At 40.6% G+C, this 22817-nt stretch overlaps 2 protein-coding genes across 3 annotated transcripts in view; one reads left to right on the top strand and one right to left on the bottom strand.

Annotated features, from left to right (window-relative positions):
• Positions 1 to 3333: 3333 nt before the first annotated feature.
• Positions 3334 to 4843, bottom strand: LOC125383623. Its single transcript, XM_048402219.1, has 3 exons — positions 4699 to 4843; positions 4289 to 4423; positions 3334 to 3482 (listed from the first exon to the last, which is right to left on the bottom strand). The coding sequence occupies exons 1-3, from the start codon at positions 4841 to 4843 to the stop codon at positions 3334 to 3336; spliced, it is 429 nt and encodes a 142-aa protein (XP_048258176.1).
• A 6349-nt stretch (positions 4844 to 11192) lies between these two features.
• The window catches only part of LOC124141333 (uncharacterized oxidoreductase MexAM1_META1p0182-like), a 28598-nt gene continuing 16973 nt past the window's right edge, over positions 11193 to 22817 (top strand). For both annotated transcript variants that reach the window (XR_006862037.2, XM_046509311.2), the window contains exon 1: positions 11193 to 11411. Coding sequence is in view for 1 of the 2 variants with exons in the window: in XM_046509311.2 (XP_046365267.1) it covers positions 11378 to 11411 (34 nt within the window). In the remaining variant the exon portion in view is untranslated. The remainder of the gene's footprint in view (positions 11412 to 22817) is intronic.

Raw genomic sequence — 22817 nt, 5'->3', positions numbered from 1 at the left:
ACAGGAACTTTTGTTGCTGAGTATATATGAATACTACAGAAATACCTGATACAACGAGTCTCCATTTCACAATGCCTTGGTATAACTTCCCTGGGCGAACTTCATATCATCCATCTTGTGTGAGGGCCTATGAATGAAATAAAACTATATTCTGCAAAAAATAGGAAACGCAAAAGTGATTTTAGATGTATATTTTATATATCATATAACCAATCATCGTCTTTTGCTGGTTACCAAGTCATGTAGGCATAGCAGATGCTGCTCCTGAAGCAGCTCTTGACCAACCGTTATCTCCACTACTTATTCCATACAGTGATTTCAGACGAACTATCAACAGTTATACTCGGGATCTCATGCAAAGGAGTCGGGAAATCCACGTAGGAATCAATAAACTTCACGAATTTAAACCAACAATCGGTCAAACCTACGTCGGTTGTCAGTCAAGACATGATGCGGTCGTTTTACGACGATGTCGTATTGGCCATTCTTGTTCTACTCATAAATATGTGTTGCAAGGTGTGGATCCTCCATGTTGTATCCCTTGTGATGAGAGATACCACCACAATGGATAAATATTTCAAATCATCATCTCTTAAGGATCTTTTTAATTGTATTTGTTCTCATTGAATTATAGGCTTTTTAAAAGAAATTGAACTTATTGATGTATTTTCGTGTACACTCTTCAAAAAATGAAACGCAAATGTGTTTTGAGAATTCCAATTAGATTTTTCCCCACACCAATCGTCATAAAGACAATTCTTATGTTTGATTCCCGTTAATCATGTCATGATTGTTGTGCATTGCGCGCAAACACACCTCATAATGTTTTTTTTTGTAAACGTTTATCAGCAAAAATGCAAAGGATGCGCGGAAATTGCTGTCGGAAAGGTTTTCTGCACAACGCACGTGCAAACTGTTGAAAACAAGAGTAGAGGCTATAACTATACAAGACCGTACAAGATTTATCAGTTCATTACGAATTTTCTGACGTGAACGGAGATCGAAAAATGCCAAGATTATCTGCAGCTGACCGAAATATCGCCATTGGACGTTTGGAAGCAGGGGAGTCCCAGTCTGCTGTTGCAAGACACTTCAACGTTCACCAAAGCACCATATCTCGACTATGGGATCGATATACCCGCACTAATTCGACTCAAGATCATCCCAGAAGTGGAAGACCAAGAGTGACCACCCCTGCTCAGGACCGGTTGCATCACCTTCGGAATCGATTTGCTACAGCAACGGACACTGCAGGACAAGTGCCTGGTATGCGAAGAATTTTCGAACAAACCATCAGAAATCGTCTGAGGGAAGTGGGAATTCGAGCGAGACGACCAAAGGTTGGACCTGTCTTGCGACGTGTCCGGTGGTGCAACAGAGTACAGGTATGGGATCTCAGGAACTGGCGACGCGTTTGGTTCAGCGATGGGTCAAGTTTTCTTCTTCAACGACAGGAAGAAAGACAAGGTGTATACCGACGTCGACATGAACGTTTTGCGCCGAACTGCATTCGACAGGTGGATCGATTTGGTGGAGGGAGTGCCATGGTGTGGGGAGCCATGTCCTACACGGGTAGATCACAGTTAGTGGTTGTCTAGGGCAATCTTACAGCAAACCGATACATATACCAAATTCTGCGGCGTCAACTCCTCCCAACTTTGGACCGCCAGAGGGAGCTGTTCCACACAGCACGTGCAACAATTAATTTCCTTGTTAATGAGAACATCAATGTCCTTCCATGGCCGTCCAAATCGCCTGATCTCAACCCGATTGAACATTTGTGGGACGAACTAGATCGACGCGTCCGTCAACGTCACCAGCATCCCCACATACTGGTACAACTCGCCAACGCCTTACAGGAGGAATGGCGAAGAATTCCCCACGAAAAAATCCGACGACTTGTGCAATCTGTGCCAAGGAGGTGTCGAGCAATGACGACTGCAATGGGTGGTGTGACCAGGTACTTACCATGACGCCCCCTTGTTGCTACACATGTGCAATGACTGAACTGAATAATGCTGACAATGACGACAATGCTTTTGTCGATCACTGTGTCTAATTTCATTTGATTGTGTTCACGCACATTCTGTGTAGATACTTTTACATCCGCTTAATAAATGTCCATATTTTTTAACTATGCGTTTCTTTATTTGAAGAGAATACATATTTGATTCGTAAATCGGTCGTGTTTAATTATGAACTGAGATTGTTTACTGCTGTGTCCTTTTGACGGCGGTTAAAGTACTGTAAAATGGTTGTCCCCCTGTTAGAGTATCTTAAGTCCATATCATTCACAGTATGTTATTTCTATCATAGTTTTAATCGTAGAATATGTGTTCTTTTAAATTTCGGCTGAATTAGCAAATAGTCGCCAACACCTGAAGGGATGGTGTAAATCCTGCTTGGGTCCACTGTAGGTCCCATGGACCTTAGCATGTTTCTGGCGATCTCTAGCTTTTTATATTGTATTGTTACATATATTGATATCTTTTTATGGTTGTATGCTAGTTATGAATATAAACCTGTGATATTCTAGTTATTTTACTGTCCATCGATGACAGGTTTTTATTTAGTCTAAATGTATGTATTATTAATGTATAACTTCTCGTCACGATATGGCTGAAATGATGTCGAAGTGACTTTAAATATCAATTCACTCACACACTCACTCTGTTCACTTTGAGGTCTCAGTGGTCACATTTTGTTGACTTTGCAGTCACTGTGGTCACTATGTAGTTCTGTGGTCATAATGTGGTCACTGTGGTCATATGTAGTACTGTGGTCACTATGTGGTCACTGTGGTCACTATGTAGTACTGTGGTCATAATGTAGTCACTGTGGTCACTATGTAGTACTGTGGTCAGTATGTAGTACTGTGGTCATATGTAGTCACTGTGGTCACTATGTAGTACTGTGGTCGTAATGTAGTCACTGTGGTCAGTATGTAGTACTGTGGTCATAATGTAGTCACTGTAGTCATTGTGTAGTACAGTGGACATAATGTAGTCACTGTGGTCACTATGTAGTTCTGTGGTCATAATGTGGTCACTATGTAGTACTGTAGTCATAATGTAGTCACTGTGGTCACTATATTGTACTGTGGTCAGTATGTAGTACTGTAGTCATAATGTGGTCACTGTGGTCAGTATGTAGTACTGTTGTCATATGTTGTCACTGTGGTCACTATGTAGTACTGTGGTCATATGTAGTCACTGTGGTCAGTATGTAGTACTGTGGTCATAATGTAGTCATTGTGGTCAGTATGTAGTACTGTTGTCATATGTTGTCACTGTGGTCAGTATGTAGTACTGTGGTCAGTATGTAGTACTGTGGTCATATGTAGTCACTGTGGTCAGTATGTAGTACTGCGGTCATAATGTAGTCACTGTGGTCAGCATGTAGTACTGTGGTCATAATGTAGTCAATGCGGTCACTATGTAGTTCTTTGGTCATAATGTAGTCACTGTGGTCAGTATGTAGTACTGTGGTCATAATGTAATCACTGTGGTCATAATGTAATACTGTGGTCATAATGTAGCCACTGTGATCAGTATGTAGTTCTGTGGTCATAATAATGTGGTCACTGTAGTCATAATTTGGTCACTGTGGTCACTATGTAGTACTGTGGTCATTATGTGGTCAATGTGGTCACTATCTAGTACTGTGGTCATAATGTAGTCACTGTGGTCATATGTAGTACTGTAGTCATAATGTGGTCACTGTGGTCAGTATGTAGTCACTGTGGTCATATGTAGTCACTGTGGTCATATGTAGTCACTGTGGTCAGTATGTAGTCACTGTGGTCATAATGTAGTCACTGTAGTCAGTGGGGGCACGGGTGGCCCAGTCGTCTAAGGCGCCGCGATTCGCTGTGCAGAGTTGCGTCCCTATGATTGTGGGTTCGAATCCCGGTTCGCCCCGATTATGTTTCTAGGTTTGTCAGCACCAAACCCGTGCTCGTGGGTTTCACCGAAGTGGTAAACGTCTGAGACCTGCATCACTTCGGGCTTTCTTCCCACATTAAGCTGACACGCCGTGATATAACTGGAATAATGTTAAAAGCGACGTTAAACCCAACTCACTCACTCACTCACTGTGGTCAGTATGTAGTTCTGTGGTCATAATGTAGTCACTGTGGTCACTATGTAGTACTGTGGTCATTATGTAGTCACTGTGGTCATATGTAGTACTGTGGTCATAATGTAGCCACTGTGGTCACTATGTAGTACTGTGGTCATAATGAAGTCACTGTGGTCAGTATGTAGTACTGTGGTCATAATGTAGTCACTGTGGTCAGTATGTAGTACTGTGGTCATAATGTAGTCGTTGTGGTCACTATGTAGTACTGTGGTCATAATGTGGTCACTGTGGTCAGTATGTAGTACTGTGGTCATAATGTAGTCACTGTGGTCAGTATGTAGTACTGTGGTCATAATGTAGTCACTGTGGTCAGTATGTAGTACTGTGGTCATAATGTAGGCAATGCGGTCACTATGTAGTTCTGGGGTCATAATGTAGTCACTGTGGTCAGTATGTAGTACTGTGGTCATAATGTAGTCACTGTGGTCATAATGTAATACTGTGGTCATAATGTAGCCACTGTGATCAGCATGTAGTACTGTGGTCATAATGTAGTCACTGTGGTCAGTATGTAGTCACTGTGGTCACTATGTATTTCTGTGGTCATAATGTGGTCACTGTGGTCACTATGTAGTACTGTGGTCATAATGTGGTCAATGTGGTCACTATGTAGTACTGTAGTCATAATGTGGTCACTGTTGTCAGTATGTAGTTCTGTGGTCATAATGTGGTCACTGTGGTCACTATGTAGTACTGTGGTCATAATGTAGTCACTGTGGTCATATGTAGTACTGTAGTCATAATGTGGTCACTGTGGTCAGTATGTAGTCACTGTGGTCATATGTAGTCACTGTGGTCAGTATGTAGTCACTGTGGTCATATGTAGTCACTGTGGTCAGTATGTAGTCACTGTGGTCATAATGTAGTCACTGTGGTCATATGTAGTACTGTTGTCTTAATGTAGCCACTGTGGTCAGTATGTAGTACTGTGGTCATAATGTAGTCACTGTGGTCAGTATGTAGTACTGTAGTCATAAGGTAGTCACTGTGGTCAGTATGTAGTACTGTAGTCATAATGTAGTCACTGTGGTCAGTATGTAGTACTGTGGTCATAATGTGCGTTGTGGTCACTATGTAGTACTGTGGTCATAATGTAGTCATTGTGGTCATATGTAGTCATTGTGGTCATATGTAGTCACTGTGGTCAGTGGGGGCACGGGTGGCCCAGTCGTCTAAGGCGTCGCGATTCGCTGTGCAGAGTTGCGTCCCCATGATTGTTGGCTCGAATCCCGGTTCGCCCCGATTATGTTTCTAGGTTTGTCAGCACCAAACCCGTGCTCATGGGTTTCACCGAAGTGGTAAACGTCTGAGACCTGCATCACTTCGGGCTTTCCTCCCACATTAAGCTGACACGCCGTGATATAACTGGAATAATGTTAATAGCGACGTTAAACCCAACTCACTCACTCACTGTAGTCAGTATGTAGTTCTGTGGTCATAATGTAGTCACTGTGGTCACTATGTAGTACTGTGGTCATAATGTAGTCACTGTGGTCATATGTAGTACTGTGGTCATAATGTAGCCACTGTGGTCAGTATGTAGTACTGTGGTCATAATGTAGTCACTGTGGTCAGTATGTAGTACTGTGGTCATAATGTGGTCACTGTGGTCATATGTAGTCACTGTGGTCAGTATGTAGTACTGTGGTCATAATGTAGTCAATGTGGTCAGTATATGTAGTTCTGTGGTCATAATGTGGTCACTGTGGTCAGTATGTAGTACTGATCAGTGAGTGAGTGAGTGAGTTGGGTTTAACGCCGCTTTTAACAGTATTCCAGTCATATCACGGCGTGTCAGCTTAATGTGGGAGGGAAGCCCGAAGTGATGCAGGTCTCAGACGTTTACCACTTCGGTGAAACCCACGAGCACGGGTATGGTGCTGACAAACCTAGAAACATAATCGGGGCGAACCGGGATTCGAACCCACAATCATAGGTTTCTGGCGTGCCCAAGGGACGCAACTCTGCACAGCGAATCGCGGCGTCTTAGACGACTGGGCCACCCGTGCCCCCTATGTAGTACTGTGGTCATAATGTGGTCACTGTGGTCACTATGTAATACTGTGGTCATAATGTGGTCACTGTGGTCACTATGTAGTACTGTGGTCATAATGTGGTCACTGTGGTCACTATGTAGTACTGTGGTCATAATGTGGTCACTGTGGTCATATGTAGTCACTGTGGTCAGTATGTAGTACTGTGGTCATAATGTAGTCAATGTGGTCAGTATATGTAGTTCTGTGGTCATAATGTGGTCACTGTGGTCAGTATGTAGTACTGATCAGTGAGTGAGTGAGTGAGTTGGGTTTAACGCCGCTTTTAACAGTATTCCAGTCATATCACGGCGTGTCAGCTTAATGTGGGAGGGAAGCCCGAAGTGATGCAGGTCTCAGACGTTTACCACTTCGGTGAAACCCACGAGCACGGGTATGGTGCTGACAAACCTAGAAACATAATCGGGGCGAACCGGGATTCGAACCCACAATCATAGGTTTCTGGCGTGCCCAAGGGACGCAACTCTGCACAGCGAATCGCGGCGCCTTAGACGACTGGGCCACCCGTGCCCCCTATGTAGTACTGTGGTCATAATGTGGTCACTGTGGTCACTATGTTATACTGTGGTCATAATGTAGTCACCGAGGTCACTGTGGTCATATGTAGTACTGTGGTCATAATGTGGTCACTGTGGTCACTATGTAGTTTTGTGGTCATAATGTGGTCACTGTGGTCATAATGTGGTCGTTGTGGTTACTATGTAGTACTGTGGTCATAATGTGGTCACTGTGGTCACTATGTTACACTGTGGTCATAATGTAGTCACTGTGGTCACTATGTAGTACTGTCAGTAAAAACATGACGTTTTCGTATTGGCCACAGTCGGTTTACCTACGAATATCTGCTTTAAACAGATGAGGACGAGCCTCCTATGTTTATCCCTTGTGATGAAAGGTTCACCGTGAAGCATATGTATTGCTTGACTGTGTGGACTTTGCAATTGCAAGGGATTCACTTTATCAAAGCGTTAATCTGGCAGATCTTTTCCGGCGTTAGCGGGCATCTCATCTTAAGTTACTTGAAATAAATTGGTCTGTATAATACATTTCAAATATGTTTGTGAATAATTAATTGTTTGTTTTTAAATTTGGTGTAATGATTTGACCAACTGACCCATTATTGAAGGGCCTGTCCAGGAGGTTAAAGTACCATCAACTTATTGTCCCCATGTGTAACTATCATCATGGCCTAGCTTTGGCTACTTGTGGCCCATAGCCCATGTTTTAAACTGTTTAAATTATATTGTTTTGACCAAAATTATATGTGATACAATTTGTTTTTAACATGACTTCATGACTCACTCGTGTATATTTGAACGTGTTCTCGTTGGTATATGACTAGAATAATGCTGATGTGACGTTAAATTTTAACTTGCTCATAGATTGACACTGACCCAGGTTCTATATGGCACGAATGGAACAGTAGATTTTCATGGCGAAGGTCATCTGTTATCAATATCTTGGAAGCAATCAGATCCCAAACTGTGGCCTGGGGAATGTTCACCAATTCTGCCTGCAGTTATTGTGCCAACTCTCGGCGGTTCTGTGGTTGTTGCTGACGTGCTCGCAGTCGTTGATCCAGTGCATCACATAAATGTTCGATTGGTTTAAAATACGGAGACCTGGAGGGCCATGGCAGTACCTGATTCCTGAAAAGATTGTTGTCATTCCTGCTGTGTTGCCTTGTTGGAAAATGACGTTCGCTTGCTGATTAATGGGAAGGAAGTGTGGCTGAAGATCATCATCCGTACATCGTTGTGCTGTTAAATTCCACAAAACTTGCACCAAGTCTGTTATACCAGTGTAGGAGATGGCAGCCCACATCATCACACCACCATCCCCAAATCTGTCCACATCCTATATGCAGTTTCGTGCATAACGTTCCCCGCGACGCCTGTACACGATGTCTACCATCCGCAGGGCGAAGCATAAAACGGGACTCGTCACTAAACCAAACCTGTCCCCATCGCAGTTATGTCCATACTCTGTGATTGTGACACCATTGACGTCGCAGCTGACGAAGCGTATCCGTCAAAATGACACCTCGAACTGGTCGTCTAGCGCAAATACCTTCATCGCGTATACGGTTGCGTCAGTGGTTTCGCTGCTCACCTGCTGTAAGATTGTGATGGCATGCCAATGAAAACCCAACGTGTTTATAGCCCCAAAAGTGCTCGTGCATGTCATGTTGGTGTGTTTCGACGCCAGGCTCTGTCGTGATTTTGTTTGTGCGATTTTCACTAAATTTCTGCAGTACTGCATTCTTTCCACACAAATCTTTTCCAATCCATGCAGAAATGACCAATTCCATTTGGGTATTGATTGTGTATGGATGTCGGCATCACTGTCAGATATTTACGATATTACTACCTTGACATATAAAATAATGACTACGTTGAAAAGGGACACTTGACTAATAACATACCGCCACTTATCCGTTAATTCATAACACGACTTTGACTCCATTTGATTAAACATATTTGCGACAGTGTGTAGATAACAGGTTCTCCTTTAATAGTTCAGATGCCGTAAAATGAGACTATGCTTGTCGTAAGAGGCGACTAACGGGATCAGGTGGTCAGGCTCGCTGACTTGGTAGATGCATGTCATCGATCCCGATTGCGTGATCGATGATCATGATGTCAATCACTGGATTGTCTGATCCAGACTCGTTTATTTACAGACCGCCGCCGCCGTTAAACAACAAACAAACAAACATAGTCTAAATTATTCTTGTGATTGAATAGTTTCAGTGACACACGTAATTTTCACATCGATTGTCCATATATTCAATCTTTAGCAATCCATGCTTGTCTCAAGAGGCGACTAAAGGGACCAGGTGGCCATTGCGTAGATCATTGCTCATGATGTCAGTCATTGGATTGTCCCGGCCAGAATCTATTATTTACAGGCTGCCGCCATATAGCTGGAATATTTTTTTTTCTTTTCTTCACCCATTTGTAATGTTGAGTGTCGAGAATTCAGTGGAATTCATGATTTCTTCATGTGCAAATATTGCAAGTCATCTAACGACGGTTTATGCGCGGGATATCAGTTACATTGTTGACACTTGGTAAACATGCTGTGGGGCAGACTGTTGTCATTGGTTTATACGTGCTCGTTGACATGTACGTTTGTCATGCAATGCACGCATGCCCTGTCGAAGATTATTTCGTTTATCGTCATAAAGTCAAATCAATCGTTATAAGACCCGTGAAGATCCTGGGTTGAATAGATCTTCAGCAACCAATGCTTGCCGTAAAAGGCGACTATGCTTGTCGTAAGAGGCGACTAACGGGATCGGGTGGTCAGGCTTGCTGACTTGGTTGAAGCATGTCATCGATCCCAATTGCGTGGATCGATGCTCATGATGTCAATCACTGGATTGTCTAATCCAGACTCGATTATTTACAGACCACCGTCATGTAGCTGGAATATTGCTGAGTGCGGCGAAAAAGAACAAACCAGAGTAAGCGATATTCACAATATGACTGAAATATAATCTACAACATGTTAGATAAGCTGAAACATTTTAAATAACCTGAAACATTTAAAATGGTTTGCTTACACTTTACCTTTCAAATTACTCCTGACATTTTCTTTCGTCTGGATTCGAAAGTTGAAATGATTTTGAAGTGTCGACGTCGAACAACATCCGATATCAATGTTGAATTTTGGTTGGTAATTGTTTGAATATTTGCTCCATGGCTAAATACAACTCTTTATTATCAGGTAAAATTGACTCCCAAACTTCAATATGCCAGGGAGCTCAGGCGGAGGTCTAGGGTGATATCGTGTCGGGGGCAGGTCATTTTTTCCACGTAACAGACCCGTACAACACATGGTTTGATAAGAGTGAAATCCTGCACTTGGTACGAATGTTTGTTTTATTCGTCATCACTCAGGCGTTCATGGTGTCGTTATCTGGGGTCATAATGCCCTGATAAAGCGAACTGTCCTTGCAGTTGCGGTAAAATATAAAAATCTATGTCTATATGAATTCCTGTGGTATTCAAAACGTATTTGAAGCATATATTTTATATTAAGTAGCACAAATAAACGCACACACACAAACATACAATCACACACAAGCAAAAACACAAACACATAAATACACAAAAAGCCACATTAATAAGAAACCACAAATACTCAAGGACAACAATCACATGCACAAACACACCTACACAAACAAACATCACAAACACACAAAACTTCCATTCTCAATTAAAGCTTGTGTGTGATACTTAAGCCTCTAGTCTGTCACGCGGGGGACGTGCTGATCGACAAAAGACATGTATTGTTGGGTTTGGGGAAGTTACATCTCAATTATCGTTCCAGGATCCACGTCGTCGAGGTATATCGGCATGCTATCAACCAAGTCGCCGAGGCGACCCCGTCATATAGCTGGAACATTGCCGAGTGAGGCGTTAAACAACAAACAAACAAAACAAACAATCCGGAAAGATTATGTCACAATCATGCCATGTATGTCCACTAAAGCGGATCGGGTGATCAGACTCGGTGACGTCGCATCCTACCCTGATGGTTGATCGCTGATCATGCTTCTGAGACTAGTTTACCTGGTTGAAATTCCATTATCTACAAGACGCCGCGATTCAGCTGAAATATTGTCGAGTGCGGCGTTACAAAATATTCAACAGCTCACCTCCTATAATAAGAGGAAGAGAATGTTTTGCCGACTAGCAATCGGCGTACAATGCTGAATCATGTTTTGGGGTCAAAGGGGTCTAATTGATGCATGAGTATGGCAAATCAGCACGTAACTTGCAGAGATATCTGCAGGTGCTCACTTATGAAAGATAGCAATCGGCGTACAATGCTGAATCATGTTTTGGGGTCAAAGGGGTCTAATTGATGCATGAGTATGGCAAATCAGCACGTAACTTGCAGAGATATCTGCAGGTGCTCACTTATGAAAGATAACAAAGTGGCAAGATTTTTCCAAGTCACTATGATGACTCATGTTATGTAGGTCACGCAACAGAGTGTTATTTATTCGGTGCACCAGTGCAGGCAAGTGTGCACACTGCTGCATATAATTTCGCCATTGCAAGCTGCAGAGACATATCTAATATACTCGCCGCCGTGGGAGGTATAACATTCGGGAACTAAATTGTAATTCATACACACAGAATTGGTGCATCAGTGGGCTTCCTGTTACAATGGCACTGAGGGGAAAAGTTGCTATCATTACAGGTGAGATTGTTCGTTGTTAGCTCACCGGGTCCGAAGGCGAGCTTATGCCATACCGTGGCGTCCGTCCGACCGTCCCGTCGTCCGTACATCAACATTTTTTTCAAACGACTTCTTCTCTGGAACTAAGAGATAGATATAAACCATATTTGGTTGGAATCATTCTCCGGTGGTGAGTATTCAAAATTGTACATATGGTGGGGCTGATCCCCCAAGGGGCTAAGGGGGCGTGGGCAAATAGGGGTAATTTAATTGGCTATATTGCTTTAAGCGACTTCTTCTCTGGAACTAAGAGATAGATACACTACTGCCTAGAAGTTCATTCCCCTTACACGCATGGGCAACGCGTTACGCAACCCGTGTGCACCCCGTTGGTCACTGGTGTGGAACCTGTCCGCCACGCGTGTGATACCCATGTGCAACGCTTTGAACACGGGTGTGCAGCCCGTTCGTCACTCATGTGCAACGTGTGACACACCCATTACAGGGGGAACAAACTTTTGACCAAAGGAGGAACCGTGTTAAGATGAACTTGGAGGTGGTAACAAGGAGATATCTTTTTGAATTTCCTGACGAAAAATGTTAATACACATTTTATTATATGTACTTGCTGATGTCTCATTTTTAGATGTGACTTTGTTAAAAAAGTACTGTTGTGGCTTCTACATGATGTTTTGCAATGGTGTTAAGAGAAAACATGATCCTGTTAAATGTTATTGCTATTCACATGCATTTCTGTGGTATGACTTTCGGTGATCATGTTTATGAGGTTTGGCGGAGCATTGTTTTTATTGGACCCTAATTACTTTATGACGGTTGGGTCTTTTGTCTCAGCTCGACAGCCGTGACGCTAGGAAAGGGCAGCATTTAATTAATGAGAGTAGGTTATATCATGGAGGATACACTTTGGGGAGAGGGTTCTACTAATTACTGTACCACAGGAAGAGACCTGTAGACGTGAGCGCGGCGCATTGCATATGTCAATTGTGTTGAGCTTACAAGCACTTATTGCAATTTGTGGTGACATTTCTCATTAAAACATGAATTCTCATTTAAAACATTAAGTAAGTACGACAGTAAATAATAATATTCAAATCGCATTAAAATACAATGATAAAAGCCAGTTTTCCACATTCATAGCCAGGAGGAAAACTGATTAAACAAAGGGAAGAGGCTTGCCCTTACTTATATGTAGAGACATCATCTGAATATGGCTATATATAAATGTTATGATACTGTACCTATCTTCACGCATTATTAAAACATGGGCATATAGTTCACGGAGACGAAGGCTAGAGATACAATACGATATTCGATTTTTAGTTCATTATTTGATGATATATTCAGTTACTGATTTTTAAATACCGATTTTCTATATTAATAAACATTTCATGATAAAAAAATCGAATTTGTGATATAAATTCATTCTTTGATATCCATAAATGAATTATTGATATCATTTCTTTCATCTTATGAAAAACTGTTTAAAAAATAGCAACTTATAATAAACCAAGGTAATTATACTTACCCGACCTGCGTTTATGCATCTCTCTGTCATTATTATCGGTAACATGTGTCTAGTCTTAAGTGTATATACTTATGCCATACATGTACTGATTGGGATTAACATCATCGTAAGAAATATGTACTCCATATACATGCAGCACAACGGTTTTGATTCTATAGCACAGAAAATCGTTACCCCGAATTCCGTGTAACGGTTCACCCCTTGTTTTCAGACGTGCCATTCAGACCAAAAAGTCAGCTGTGACAGTTATCACAATCTCACCGGTTATAAAGATTTGATACATGCCGACTGACACTCTTGATGGGTCAGTGATTATGACAGCAGATCAATACACATGCTTCCTATTCAGTTTGTACGTATAATTACATGGCTGTGAGTATGAATGGTATGTATGGCTGTATGTATGATTACATGTATGTATGGAAATTATGTGTCCGTGCGTGTGTGTGTAAATGTATGTAAGCCTAGATTACAAAATAAATGCTTCGGTCGTTTGAAGCCAGAAGGCAGAGATATTCCCTACTCTCGCAGTTGGTCACGAGAGCTGAAAATTCTCTCGCAGATTTTTTTTTTAAATAAGGCGAGTTGAGCCGAGTAAGGTTAGGGATTATCGGCTGTTGTGTGAAAACAATGCTTCAGAAAGATAGACGTCCTGTCCCTGTGAACAAACCTACAGATTACGAATAAGAACGCCAAAACAGTCTGTCCGGTTTCTTAATAATGCTTAATTACTTTTGCTGGAGAATATGTTTCTTGTACGAGCGTTATAAAACATGTTAAAATCAAAATATATGAATGTTGAAGCTAGACTTCACTTCAGTTTTCCTTGATTTAGCAGGCCAATCATACTGAAAAACAGTCTAACTGTTTATACTACAAATCCTGCTATGCTACCGAGTGCGGCGTAAAACAACAAACCAAACCAAAAACATCGAACAAAGCTATACATTACTATTATAAAAGGCCTTAATCTTATCTTTACTTAAAACTTTCTCCCTCCGTAACACAATCCATATATGCTAGTATTATATTTAATATATCCGTATTTACATATATACATCATTTATAATTTATAGTCAACATATATACCTATAAATCTTTACTATACTCAATAACGTAATGTAATGTAATGTAATGTAATGTAATGTATTACATTAAACTTCCCCACAACAATTTAGTATGGTGGTTTATTTCTATTAAGTATATAATTTATTATTCAACCCGACATACCAATGAAATACAGGACTGTGAAGTTGACGTAAAACCTAAACATTGATGATGATTATAATATTCTCACGCGCAAAAGAAGCGCAAGTCGAGTATGCAGTATACATGTTATTTATTTTCAACAGTAAAGACAAGAAATACTAATAGGGCAAGATTGACAACAATTTGACTGAAGACAGTTTAATGGATTAAAAGGCCGATGACATAATTATTTTTTTCCAATGTTAAGGGCTTACACAGTTTCGGGTCAATACCCAAAATGTCAGTCAATACCTGGTGTGACCACCATTAGCGTTAATCACTGCCACACATCTCCTGTATCTTGAGTGGATCAGATGATTTGTGAAGGCCCTAGGGATCCTCCTGCACACATCCAGAGCAGCTGTGCATAGTTCATCGGCAGTTGTAGGGACTGGGCGCACATTGTGCAGACGCCTTTGAACCTCATCCCACAAGTGTTCGATGGGGTTCAGATCAGGGCTGAGGGCTGGCCACGGTAGAACACGGATGTTGTATTGTTGCAGAAAGGTCATGGTAGCTCTGGCAACATGGGGACGAGCGTTGTCCTGCTGGAAAATGTGTTGTTGATGTTGTGCAAACAATGGAACAACGTGGGGTCTGATCACTTGGTCGATATACCGCTGTGCAGTGACGCCGTGTCCCCGACCTTGACCAACATTCAGAAAACACATGGGTCAAAGTCTCGCATTAAGTCCAATCCCTGCCCATATCATGACGCTAGGTCCACCCCATGGATCCCTTTCCACAACGTTTCTGTCAGCGAAACGATCACCTCGACGCCGCCAAATTCGGACTCTTCCGTCTGCATGGGAGACACAAAAGCGACTTTCATCAGAGAAGACGATACGCGTCCACTCACGATGACGCCAATTGTGATGACCCTGTGCCCACAGAAGTCGTGCTTGTCGATGCCGTGGTTGAAGAACAGGACGATGTGCTGGTCGGCGACACCTGAGGTTGTTGGAACGGAGACGTCGGATCACAGTGTCCCGGCTAATGTGTCGACTATGTGTTCCCATGGTCTGTCGAGCACTTTCACTTGCAGTTAGGAACGGATGTCGCTGGTGTTGACGGGTAATCTGCCGATCTTGTCGAGGTGTGGTGACCCTAGGACGACAGCTCCGAGGAAGGTCATCTGTGGTCTGTGTAGCATTGTATCGATGCAGGAGACGGTAAATTGTGGTTATGTTGACGTTGAAATGACGGGCAACATCTTGGACAGACTCTCCAGCTTCCAAACGTCCGATGGCCTGGTTTCTCTGAATTTGAGTTTGGCGTGGCATTGTTGACCAAGGAGTGGTAGGTCCAAGAATCGGCTACAGTTTTATACCCACCACAATTCGTGACAGTTCGTGCATTTTCGATTTCGCGAGAAATGGGTGCATGATACCCACATATTCATTGAAATGGTGCGTTTTGGCGATTCGTTTTTTACGTTGCGTTTTTACTCGGGGCTTCCAAAATGCAAACAAAAAGATTGTTAACACCATCAGGCTTCACTACATGCTAAAACTCGTATCAAGTTATGGTTCCGTGTTTGTTACCTATTTGCTTAAAACCACTTGCGTGTCTTTTGCGTGTGAGTATATAAGAATGTTAATGCAACGTGTGAAGATAAATTTAAATACGTTTGACACATTAACATATTTCAACACCCTTTTTAACGGTAATATTAGATACATTTAAACGTTGGTAGCATGTAACCGTTGAAATTAAAAGGACTACAAAAAGATGTATTTCTTATAATAGAAGGTCCATAAGGGTATTTAGTGAAGTACCGTAACTCGTTACCCAAAAATAGTTCTCTTGATATTCAATGCTGGACATTTCCCAACACCCCACTTTTTGTTGGTTTTTGGTAAAAGTTGATAAGAGGAGGTTTAGTGGGGGACTGGAGGTATCTTTTCAGGGGTTGTTATTGTGACATTACCCACTATTTACTGGAGGATATTGGAAATGAATATAGTATAGACTGTCATGTTGTCTGACTGCAGATAGGATTTGTAATCTTAGCAATCACTGGGGTTTCACATTAGGGGTTGTGATTTTTACAATTGCCCAAATGGTTCTGCTGCGTATTGGTGCTTAGTGGTGTCAAAGTTAACCCTTTTTTTTAGGGGAAATTGGTAGTGAATACTTAATACCATGTATACAGGATATCTTCAGGATTTTGAGCCCTTTCTTTCTCTGTGTGTAATTCTGATGGAAAGAAGTCACTCAACCAGATCATGCATTCCATGGTAAAAGATCAGATTTGGTTAACACCCGTGTTTATCTGTGACAACTTCCCACTGGTGACATTTTAGTGAACTTGGCAAGTAGTGATGAATTTTGATTCATATTATTATAATCTGTCAATCTATACATAAATGTGTGTGTTAAATCAAAGGAACTGTTCCCTACACCCATATCTTATTGGATGCACATAAGTTTATTGTATGGATTATACAAAGATCTCACTAAGTATATGTTTTGAATGCATGACAGATTGGATTAAGGGAGAAAGGAAATATTTTCCTGAACATTTCCAACTAGTGGAGGAAATTGGAAATGGCTGAACTTTCAGAAGCATGAGGTTTCGTATTTGTGGCATGCCATGCTCTAGTATCTGTCGCACGCAGTGCAGCGAGATTTGCTGATGAGTCAGTTTTAGGATATGTAACATGTTAATGGAATTCAGACACGCGCCAAGAAGTCAAACCAAACCATGTTACCAAGTTTATTGAGATAGCATAGCCCTCCGCTATGCACAGTTACCTCTATTGGATAATGGGTCGTGTTTTATTTGGTAATAACAGTAAATAATTTTATTATGTGAAGTTTATACGATATACAACTTTTCCCAAGGACGAGAGGTTGGTAATTACACATGTACTGCAAACAATGGACGCAGCACAGTGGATTATATGCTTGCTACCTCAGCTCTGTTCGAGCAAGTCATAGACTTCAGGGTGCCGAGTCTGTACGAATCTGATCACTTTCCTATTATTTGTGAATTGAATATTGACACTAAGCTTATGGACATAGCCGGTGACATGTTACTGACACCCTATACAAAGTACGTTTGGAGAGATAGCTGCCAAAAAGTCCTTGATAAAATAATCACTGATGATGTTTCAAAATCCCTGATTAAGGATATTAATGCTGAAATTTATAAGGATATTGATAACGCCGTCAATAAGATACCCCATCTTTTCGCGCAGGCAGCAGCTTCATTGAGCAGACGACATGGGTCACGTGACTCTATACCCGCTCGACACCCCGTGTGGTGGAACATGCAGTGTGAGACAGCCAAGGAATCAGACATAAACTTTATAGCATTCGTGACAACCCTGATGAACTGTGGAAATCTATTAAATCATTTATTAAGACCAACTCGTCTTCTACAGGTAGCAAAGTCACTTGGCACTGAATGGCATAATTACTTTAAACAGTAACTGAATACAGGTCAAACCACCTCGATTACTAGAGATAAAGTTAATCAACATTTATTCGAGCATGATTCACATTGTAACAATTGCTGTGAAGGACTACCTGATCAACTTAAAAGAGAGATAACCCTTCAGGAAGTTACAGAGACAATCCGTGATCTTAAATGTCATAAGGCTGCAGGTTGCGATGGAATTCCATCGGAATTACTTAAACATTCTTCATTTCAAATATATTCGATACTTATGAATTTGTTTAATGAAATAATGTAAACTGGGAATAACCCGATTGATTGGTGCATGGCAATCATATGCCTTCTTAAAAAAAAGGCACTTTATCTGATCCAAACAACTACAGAGAAATCTCTTTATAACCAGTGATTGGAAAGGTTTTCACCAAAATATTAAACCAGAGACTCCAAAATTGGTCTCACGAAAATAATGTTATTTATGAAAGTAAGCTGAATTCAGGAAAGGTTATTTGACGGTGGACAACATGTTTTCTCTTTAAGGGATGATTAGAAAATACCTCTCTAAATCAACAGGTGGCAGATTATATGTTCCATTCATAGACTTCTCAAAAGCCTTTGATTGCGTAAATCACACTTTTCTATTGCATTGACTTATTAGCTATGGAAAACATGTAACTGTTTTAAGAAATATGTATTCAAAACTACAGACTTGTACGGACAGATCTAGGTCTCACAGATTTTTTTCAGTTCTGGGTTGGTCCTCGCCAAGGATGTATGGTCAGCCCGCTGTTATTTTCATTTTACATCAACGAATTGGTTACTGAGATGACTTCTTCAAACTGTAGAGGCGTTTTCATATCTGAAGATTGTCCTAATATATGTTCACTTCGCTATGCTGATGATGTCGCTAACTCTGCTGATTCCGCAGGCAAAGTCCAAGAAAAAATAAATTGCGTTAGCAACTTTTGTGAAACATGGGGTATGAACCTAAATATACAAAAATCGAAGTTTATTGTATTCCGAAATGGTGGATATTTACGGCAGTATGAAAAATGGTATTACAGGGGCTCTCAGATCGAAACCGTCTCCTTTTATTAATATCTTGGTCTATATTTTACATCTAAACTAATCTGGACGAGATCGGAACAGGTGTTGGCAAAGCAGGCGGAGAAAGTATGCTTACTCATATACAGATTGCACTCTATGTGTGGTGACTTACCAATTACGACTGTACTAAAGATTTTTGATAGCATGGTTCTGCCCATTCTTACATACGGCTCCGAACTTTGGGGATACGAAGTCGTGGATGAAATTAAGAGAGTTCAGACTAAGTATATAAAAAGAATTCTGTATCTGCCTCTGAGTGCTTGTAATGATGCTGTTCTTGGAGAAAGTGGTCGACCTCTATTATTTCTCACCTATGTAACAAAATGTGTAAAATACTGGGCTTAACTAGTCACTATGAATAATGGCCGACTTCCGAAGCAAACGTATCTAATGTCGTACGGATTGGACTGCGTAAACAGAACTTCCTGGGCCACTAAAATAAAACATATCTTATTCCAGGTGGCTCTGGCTATGTCTGGATTATGCAAGATGTTGGAAATGTTTATCTTTTTATGTCTCAGTTTAAGCAACGTGTATCAGATTACAACATCCAACGATGGCATTCATCAATATCATCAAATCCAAAGCTAATGGCATATTCAACCTACAAATCAGTTTTACAAACCGAAGTATATCTTACACAAGTCGACTCTACACTATTGAAACAAGCGCTGTCAAGATTGAGATGTGGCTGTCATCAGTTTATGATCGAAATGGGCAGATGCACAGCCATCGATCCAGAATGTCGCTTGTGTAGATATTGCCTTCGATTAAATATTAGTCTAGTGGAAAATGAATATCATTTTGCACTTGTATGCCCTGCATTTAATGAGTTAAGATATGGATACATTGATCCTAAATACTTTGTAAATCCGTCACTGGAATCCTTTGTTCGTCTGATGTCATCTAAATACATATTGAATGCAATGAAAATTGTATAAGTCACTTTATCAGTAATTGTATTTCTGTAATCTTATGTTCTTTGGGCCTGTGGCCACTAACTTGAAAAAAAGGTGTTACACAGAGGTCAGTCACATGACGTTTTTCACGTGACAGTATTCTTGAAATGACGTTAACACTGACTACTTCAACATTCCCGGGTATAACCCTGGGAATTCCCTAGCCCGAAATTCATACAGAAGCGGTGTTTCTCATCATTTAGACCCTTTAATTTAAGTTATATCTGTCGTAGAAGTTCAACCCCATACATGTACGTCTTGAATTGCAAACACAAGCCCGTCCGCGAGTCCATAATATTTTATTGTGAGCTCAGTGGTCAACTCCAATTTCGAAACACGTTGTACCTCGTCAACAATCCACATACCTTTAGTGCAGGGGTCGTCCGGAAGATCTTACTCTGACCGTATCAGACAACTGACGAATGCGCACCTCACCTGTGACCTCGTTACACTCCCCCCATGAGGTGTTTGCTGAAGGGAAAGGGGTAGGAAAATATGTGCTCCAGCCCAGCTTGGAGCTCGAGACACACTGTATACTGCATGTTGTATACAGTATTTTGCAGTTGATATACTGTATACTGCATGTGATACTTATTTGCGGAAACGTTACAACTTTCCAGATTCAAGATTCAATTTGCCGTCATATATCACTGGAATACTGCTGAGAGTGGCGTTAAAACGGGGGTTTTTTATAATGGAGCTCTGCAGTCATTTAAACTAGAACCATATACATATGTAGTAACAACTCACTCACTCTGTTTCGAATATTCAGCAGAAATATCTATTAACCAGTTGTGAGGAGAGATATCAGATTTTTATACGCAGTCAAATAGGCATGATAAAGGACTCCTCACTGATTAGATTCTTGTTTACTAAAGAGCAGAGTTGGCCATAGATTATACAACCAAAATCCTATAGCTCCGGCGGGGGGCAAACTGGTCTTGTTATTGTGTGGTATGAGCTGTGACGTAGCCCAAGAGAATAAAGTAAAAGATGAGACCAACTCAAGTCTACAATGATTGGGAAGGTCTAGATTTCCACAGCTCTGGCCTGAAATTAAGAATTATTCTGTGCTCCTTTTTAATTTTATTATTTTTATTTTGTAGACACGGATAGACCACTCAGGAAAGAAATTGATGGCATATTAATATCACATGTTACCATTGATCAAGTTAAATTCAACACACATTAATATATTAGTATTTGATATTACAAAGGGCATGATCATGTACATGTTTACTGTAGTAATGTACATACTAGTCAAGTTGACAATATTTTTTATCATAGTGTAGCGGCGCATAACCGATTATTATTTGATATCCTCACTTGTCATCAATGTATTGACATTGAACAATGGACGACAATTGGACATTCTTTTTCGAGCTATGAATAGCTTCAAAAGGGACAGTATCCATGTCAGTAAAATTTTCATAGTTAAAAATATGTATCTACAAAATATAATCTAAAGGAGCCAAGAACAATATTTTTTCATGGATAGAATTGAGGCAATCTAGGCTTTCCAAATCGTTCTAGACTTGAGCTGGATTCCTTTTAAATGTATTCTCTATGGTCTGGGAGACGTACAAGGGCGTCAGTATCGCATTGGGAACTGACGTGTGTGGAGAATCCAGCTGGGGCCAGCCTGGGTCAGTGTAATCGGATATGCTACGGAGTTTCGTGTTTGGACTGTTTGCTGAATAGAACAAGGGCTCACGAACAAGGGCACAATGTAGAGAGTAAAGCATTACCACCTCACACAAGTATGTTTATATCAGATATGTTATTATGTTTTGAAATCTCTTTTTGAACAATTGCGAGTTATTGTATATTCTGTATTCTTTCGTCATGGTGGAATATATATTTTCTATGTTGCTTTTTGAATTATCCACAAATAATGAGAACTACAATGTAAACATCTATCTGGAGATATACAATAATACTACTGAAGCGCATATCTGAAAAATGGAACTAATCAACTAATATTTCTTTCTTAAACACTACCCGTTACAGGCATTCTAATCATTATATTATACTTTGTATAGTGTAAAAGTTGAGAAATATTGCATTTCAAATAATGGCAAATTGTGTATCTTTCCTTATTTTGAATTCATTATAATTTCTGCAATAAAACCTTGACATCAGACAGTGATATAAACGAATATGATCTATACTGTGATAAATGAATTATTAATTTCCGGGGTAGAGTAGGTCTTCAGCAACCCATACTTGTCTTATAAGGCGACTATGCTTGTCGTTAAAAGGGGACTAACGGGATCGGGTGGTCAGGCTCGCTGACTTGGTTGATGCATGTCATCGATCCCAATTGCGTAGATGGATGCTCATGATATTTATCATTGGATTGTCTGGTCCAGACTCGATTATTTACAGACCGCCGTCCTATAGCTGGAATATTGCTGAGTGTGGCGTTAAACAACAAACCAACCAACCAAACCTTAATATGAATTAAATAAACTGAGATAAGAAAAGATAGTACCAACAAATTATTTTAATCTATTCATGTGAATAGGTAACCAGAGATCGAGGCAACTCACTAACATAACCATTTGTGAAAAACCAAATATTCAAAGTTTAGGGGTTTGAATATGTGCATTGAATGACAGACAAGAAAGCAACGCAATGATTAAATTATAAATCCAATTATTTTATAAATAAAACTAAACATATAGAAAATAAAAGTTTAATTTCTCATTGTTGGAAGATGTTTAATAATAGTTTTTGTTTGGTTGTTTCTTGTTAAACGCCGCACCAAGCAATATACCAGCTATATGACGGTGGTTTGTAAATAATCTAGTCTGGGCGAGACAATCCAGCTGTTGACAACAAGAGCATCGATCTACGCAATTTGGATACGATTACATGCATCAACCAAGTCAGCGAGCCTGACCACTCGATTATGTTAGTCGCCTTCGTACAAGCATGGGTTTTTGAAGGCCTATTCTAACCCGGATCTTCAAGCGTATGTTTTTAATAATAAGGTAAAATGAAATTCTGTATATGTCCATAATAAGTGTGTATAAGTAGACGGATTATATATCCATACACGCCAATTAAATTGGTTAGACTGCATATGGTTCAATGATGAGCTCTTCTACAAGTCCATATTTCAAGACATGTATTTGATGTTCATAACCAACATCATAGATACC

Source organism: Haliotis rufescens, unplaced genomic scaffold (genome assembly GCF_023055435.1).
Source record: "Haliotis rufescens isolate VD_foot unplaced genomic scaffold, xgHalRufe1.0.p SCAF_25, whole genome shotgun sequence".
Classification (NCBI taxonomy): Eukaryota; Metazoa; Mollusca; class Gastropoda; order Lepetellida; family Haliotidae; genus Haliotis; species Haliotis rufescens.
The sequence above is the reverse complement of the archived record's forward strand: the minus strand, read 5'-3'. Positions and strand labels throughout refer to the sequence as shown.